This window comes from Trachurus trachurus (assembly GCF_905171665.1).
Source record: "Trachurus trachurus genome assembly, chromosome: 18".
In the NCBI taxonomy this organism is placed as follows: domain Eukaryota; kingdom Metazoa; phylum Chordata; class Actinopteri; order Carangiformes; family Carangidae; genus Trachurus; species Trachurus trachurus.
This window is the reverse complement of record NC_139909.1, coordinates 3,481,974-3,487,526: the sequence shown is the minus strand read 5'-3', so window position 1 is coordinate 3,487,526 and position 5,553 is coordinate 3,481,974. Positions and strand designations below refer to the sequence as shown.

At 41.3% G+C, this 5,553-nt stretch overlaps 1 protein-coding gene across 1 annotated transcript; it reads left to right on the top strand.

Annotated features, from left to right (window-relative positions):
* Positions 1-311: 311 nt before the first annotated feature.
* On the top strand, positions 312-5,255 carry LOC311001787 (uncharacterized protein). The gene is made up of 2 exons (XM_083992943.1): positions 312-664; positions 3,846-5,255. Exons 1-2 carry the CDS (start codon positions 472-474, stop codon positions 4,949-4,951), a joined length of 1,299 nt encoding a protein of 432 aa, XP_083849069.1. The 5' UTR covers positions 312-471; the 3' UTR covers positions 4,952-5,255.
* Positions 5,256-5,553: the final 298 nt, after the last annotated feature.

The following is a 5,553-nucleotide window of genomic DNA, read 5'->3' as shown; positions in this document are numbered from 1 at the left end:
ACTGAAAAATCTAAAAACCACATATGTTTCTATAGAGATGAGAGTTAGTAGAACAAAAGTCAACCATTTTCATGCTTGTTATTTGAGATTTTTGAAAAAACACTTTTTTCTGGTGTATATGTCACTGACCCACCCCTTGAACTTCTCCGGTTTGTTCTTGGGCTTCGAATGAAAGAATCGGGCTAATAAAGAGTAAAGAAAGTCCTGTAAGACTGTCCAGTAGAGGGCAATAAGAAACCTGAACGCGTCTACACTTCAACAAAGAAGAAGCGGAAGGAGGAAGAGGAGGAGCAATAAGCGGGTCTGGTTGGAGGAGATGAGAGATAGCACGGCGTCCTGAACAGAGCAGATAACCCGAGTCTGTGGCTGGCGAAGTGTTTGCTGAAGTTATCGCAGTTTGTAGCCTACAGCTACTCGGATGATATACGCACCCAAACCGGATTGGCGGAAACAACCGAGAGTTTGAGTAAAATGTCTGAGGTGGAGTTTCTGAGAGGATTCGTTAGCGAGAGACTCACCGCCGCCTCCCAGGAAATCTTAGCGGCCGTGGACAGAGTCGTAGCCGGCTACGAGGCGGAGGCTTCGGGCTTCAGACAGGAGATCGAGCGGCAGAGGAACATGCTGGATGTTCTCCTGCTGCCCCGAGTCGCTCTCAACAAAACCGGTTGGTGATTCAGTTATAAGTCAATAAACCCCGAAGTCCAGGTGTCGTGCCAGAAGTTTATTGCTGCCAGGAACTGATTTCCGGTCCGCGGGAGCGCGCACGGTCTGTGTTGAAGAGCGCAGCTTCTGTGGGGCTGTCCCATTCCTCCACACTTGGCTCAGTGCGCTTGGTTACGCACACACTTTGGTGACGTTTTGCCGGCGGAACGTATATTTGCATATAGTGTGCAAGCATGGATTAAGTGGTCAAGCGTGTGGGGGGAGATTTATGCGCAAGATTCAAATCATAAATGTGTAAGCCCAACTGTAAGTAAATAAAACAAACAAGAAAAACGAAAATATAAAAACATGAACAGAGCATGATGAATATAAAATATGACATTAAAAGGTCATAATTATGAGATAGAAAGTTAATTTCATTTTATTGAGATTAATTCAATCGCATTTCCTAAACGGGCTTGTGGCTGCCGGTGACGGCGGACTTCACCGTGGTGCATTGTGGGATTTATACTTGGCCAAATACCGCTCGGATGCGGTCTTACCTTAAGTGTGGGTAAAGTGCAAATCAAGCGCGCTGCACTTTCGGTCGTTGGAGAAATGGGACACACTTGCGCACTGACACTAAGCTCATGAACGCGCACGCCAAGTGGCCAAGCGTGTAAGTGTGATCAAGTGTGCGTATTGGGACAGGCCCACAGTCTCTATGGGCTCTATGCACAGCTCCACTACTTCCTGAACTCAGTGCTACTCCTTTGTTTCCTGTCTTACATTATTGGACAAACTGATTAATCCAGGTGTGTCTGACCATTGTGTCTACTCAGACACACCTGGATTAATCAGTTTGTCCAATAATGTAAGACAGGAAACAAAGGAGCAGCTTTAAAGCAGAAGTAAGCGATATTCTTGTGTTAATATAAGCCTTAAATAGTTATATCTTCCGACAGCAATCACTTACATAGAGTGTTTGGACCGAAACACGGGTCTGTCAGTCACTCTGCTCTGCTCTGAGCCGAGGAGAAAACTTTTCTTGTATCCTACAAGTTTTATCCAATGAGGAGAGAGAACGGCATGAAGGGCTGTGTGTGCAGCCAAGGGATGCGCCTGAATGTGGTGACGTAGGGACGATGATGATGGCGGGGGCTGCTTACTCCGTCGGCTGACAAGAAGTTATGGTGCGTTCAAGGCAGCCCGTAACTCGTGTTTTTCCGACCTGTGAAGTGGTACCAGCTCGATCTGGTGCGAGTTCACGGGTCGGAAGTTACGAGTGGCCGTTATAGTGACTTTCACAGGCAACAGGACGGAGAAACGCCTGGAACGCTACAAAGTCGTGACTTGAAGCTGTAACTTACGGTTTCAAAAGCCTGCCTGGAACGCAGCATTAGCCAAAACGACCGGATCGCTTACTTCTGCTTTAAGTTCAGGAAGTAGTGGAGCTGTGCATAGAGCCCATTGGCTGCCTTCATCAGGCTCAAACAGCCAGTAGGCTATGCCACAGCTTATATCGATGGTACATACAATAACACACATGTTAACAGATTTGGCGGTGATGCGCGTTGGCTGTTTAGAATGTAGGCCAAGATTTACAAGATTTGACCTCAACTAGTACTTTTTACCACTTGAAAAATTAGTAGCCTAAAGGGACGTTAAAATGTAAAAATAAGCTTTTTTGCCTGCCAAAAACTGATTCATGCCTCTGGTATTGGGATATTTTGCCCAAAATGACTTTATATCACTCAGCAGAGTAAGATTTACAAGATTTGGCCTCAACCAGTAGTTTTTACCACTTGAAAAATGTGTAAAGAGACATTCCAATGTAAAAAATCAGCCTCTGTAGCTTCTGTGTTTGTAGTGTTATTGTCACTCATTTACAGCCCTGAATGCAGCTGAATCAATGTGTTCCTTCCAAGTCACTCAGTTGTAAAACAATAAGTCAGTGACTCGCAGTCCTAAATTCACAAGAATGACCCAGGTCGATCTACGTTAATTACAAGAGCGAAATAGAGGTCCAGGTTCTGCAGCATCTGTTCCAGCTTCTTGTTGGTTTTGTACGTCTGTCTGTCTGTTCAAAAATAAATTCCTTTTTTCCCTCAAAACTTATGAATTCAATCATTATGTATCACAAATGGACACAGGTCAGATCATGTTCATATTAAGATGTCAAACGAGGTCTTGTTATTACATTCTGATGATTACGTTTCATTACAGGTTAAAATACTTTCTTCATTTTTCAAGTGGTAAAAAGTACTGGTTGAGGTCAAATCTTGCAAATCGTACTCTGCTGAGTGATATAAAGTAATGTTGGGCAAAATATCCCTCTGTGTTCAATACCAGAGGCATGAATCAGTTTTTGGCAGGTGAAATAGCCCGATTTTTACATTGTAATGTCCCTTTACTCATTTTTCAAGTGGTAAAAAGTACTGGTTGAGGTCAAATCTTGTAAATCTTACTCCACTGAGTGATATAAAGTAATTTTTAGTAAGCAAAAAAGAAACACTCTGGATGCCAAATATCTTTATGAGCAAGTTCTGGCACGACACTGGTTTGTAGAGAAAGAGGACTTGTTGTATTGTCTTTTAACTTTTCTGTGGCTATCAACAATTTTACGAGACAGAAGTTAGAAAAACTAAGAAGGTCTTTTTTGTTGAGGCGACCTCTGTAAAACAACATTGCTGTTGTTGACTAGCAACTATTCATCTTTTTTTCCCATTTGAATTAATTCCCATTGTCCTGTTTTTGGAGTCATCGGCAAAATCACAGAGTGGTTATTTTTCACACATGGTTTTCTGTGTTGTAGTTAATTTCAAACCAAATTTACAATAAGACACCATTGTTAGGTTCAGGTGTTGAATTGTGTCTTCATCACACACAGAGTAACAATACTGATGGTACTACGTCTGAAAGCTTTGATGCAGCTCAGGGCTCTCAGGGCATTGGTTAGAGTCCAACAATACTTAATTACTACTAGTCATTTTCTATGGAGGTGTACTCTGATGGTGGTAACTGGAGGGTTCAGTTTGATCAGGGTGACTTTATGGATTACTGATTGATGAATGGGTGCACATGGCTGCAGGAGATGCTGTTGGTGTCCACTGAGAAGATGATTGGGGTGCATAAAGACACCAGTTATGAGTGACAGTATGAAGACAATGTTGTTCATAATGTGTGTTTCATTGTTTCTGCAGGTGACCAGCAGCTGTTGATGATTAAAGTAGAAGATCCTCCTGAGTTGACCACTAGTCTGGATCAGGAGAACCCAGAGAGTCTACATGTTAAAGAAGAAAAGGAAGAACTATTGACCACTCCAGAGTTCCCCATCACTTATGTTCATGTGAAGAGTGAGGATGAGGAGGAGAAACCTCAGTCATCACAACTTGATCAAAGACAAACTGAGGCAGAGCCTCCATCCAGCAGCTCAGCTGAACAGATGGAGGCTGATGGAGACGACTGTGGAGGATCTGAACCAGCCAGGAACTCAGATCAACCTGAAGATCTTCAACCAGTTACAGATGATGAGGTCTCAGAGTCGTCCTCTAAAGCTGAGGACAGTGATGATGACTGGAGAGAAACCAGAGCACCTGAGTCAGGTTTGAACAGTGAAGCTGTTCATGTAAATGATGAAGAATGTGACACTGGTAAGAAGTCTTACCGCTGCTCAGAGTGTGGGAAAACATTTAAAAAATCCTGGGATTTGAAGGTACACATGAGAGTCCATACAGGAGAAAAACCATTTGACTGTGCTACATGTGGTAAGAAATTCATACATAAAAGTCATCTTAATGACCATATGAGAGTCCATACAGGAGAGAGACCATTTGAGTGTGCTACCTGTGGTCAAAAATTTAACACAAAAGGGATTTTGAGGACACACTCGATAATTCATACAGGGGAGAAACCATTTGACTGTGCTACATGTGGTAAAAAATTTCGTCATAAAGTTAGTCTTAAGAACCACATGATAATCCATACAGGAGAGAAACCATTTGACTGTGTTACCTGTGGTAAAAAATTTAATCTTAAAGGTAATCTTAATGAACATATGAGAAGCCATACAGGAGAGAAGCCATTTGACTGTGTTACCTGTGGTAAAAAATTTAGACGTCAAGGGAGTTTAATTATGCACTTGAGAGTCCACACACAGGAGAAAACATTTAGTTGTGCTATTTGTGGAAAAAGATTTACCCAGCAGATAGATCTTTTCTTTCACTCAAGAGTTCATTCAAAAGTGACGCCATTTGGGGAAAACATTTATGGAGCTGGGGAATTTGGCGATGCACATGAAAACCCATAAAGGGGGAACTTAAGTTAAGAAAGTCCATACTGACGTTTTCTTGTAGCGTGTGTGGATTAGATATAAAGCAGTAGGTAGTCTTAAATGACAGTTTTTGTGACGAGACATTTTGTCAACAGGAAGATCTTTACGTGTACACGTGTGGCTGTCAGTTCTCAGAGAGTGTATGTAAACTCACGAATGTTACTGAAGGCAGCAGCAGTGTGAGAGGCTTCAGTTACTTAACTATAACAGCTCATTACAATATAGTGAAAATGAATTTCACATGTAAAGAATTTGTTTAAGTTTATGATTTTAAATTTGTATGAAACGGCTTGAACTGTAACAGAAGTTGATACAAATGAATCGTGTGTTCAACTTTATTTTTTTTTATAAAACGGTAACAAATTAAAGTAAAATCTCTTTCTGGAATAGTTGTACTTTGGAAACATCTTTTGTTTTGTTACTAAACAAATTGAAGGTTCATTAATTTTAAAGTGGAATACCATTTTCTCTGAAGTTTTTGCTTTAACGCTTAAAATTGGTTGAGGATCAGATTTTACATTTTAAGATATAATTGTCACGTTTCTTGTGAATCCCCCACAAATTTATACAAAAAAATC

Bases quoted from the DNA above. Each gene is read 5' to 3' on its own strand.
- LOC311001787 (XM_083992943.1), top strand. From the start codon at position 472: ATGTCTGAGGTGGAGTTTCTGAGAGGATTCGTTAGCGAGAGACTCACC. The intron at 665-3,845 runs GTTGGTGATTCA...TTGTTTCTGCAG, and splicing joins AGTCGCTCTCAACAAAACCG to GTGACCAGCAGCTGTTGATG.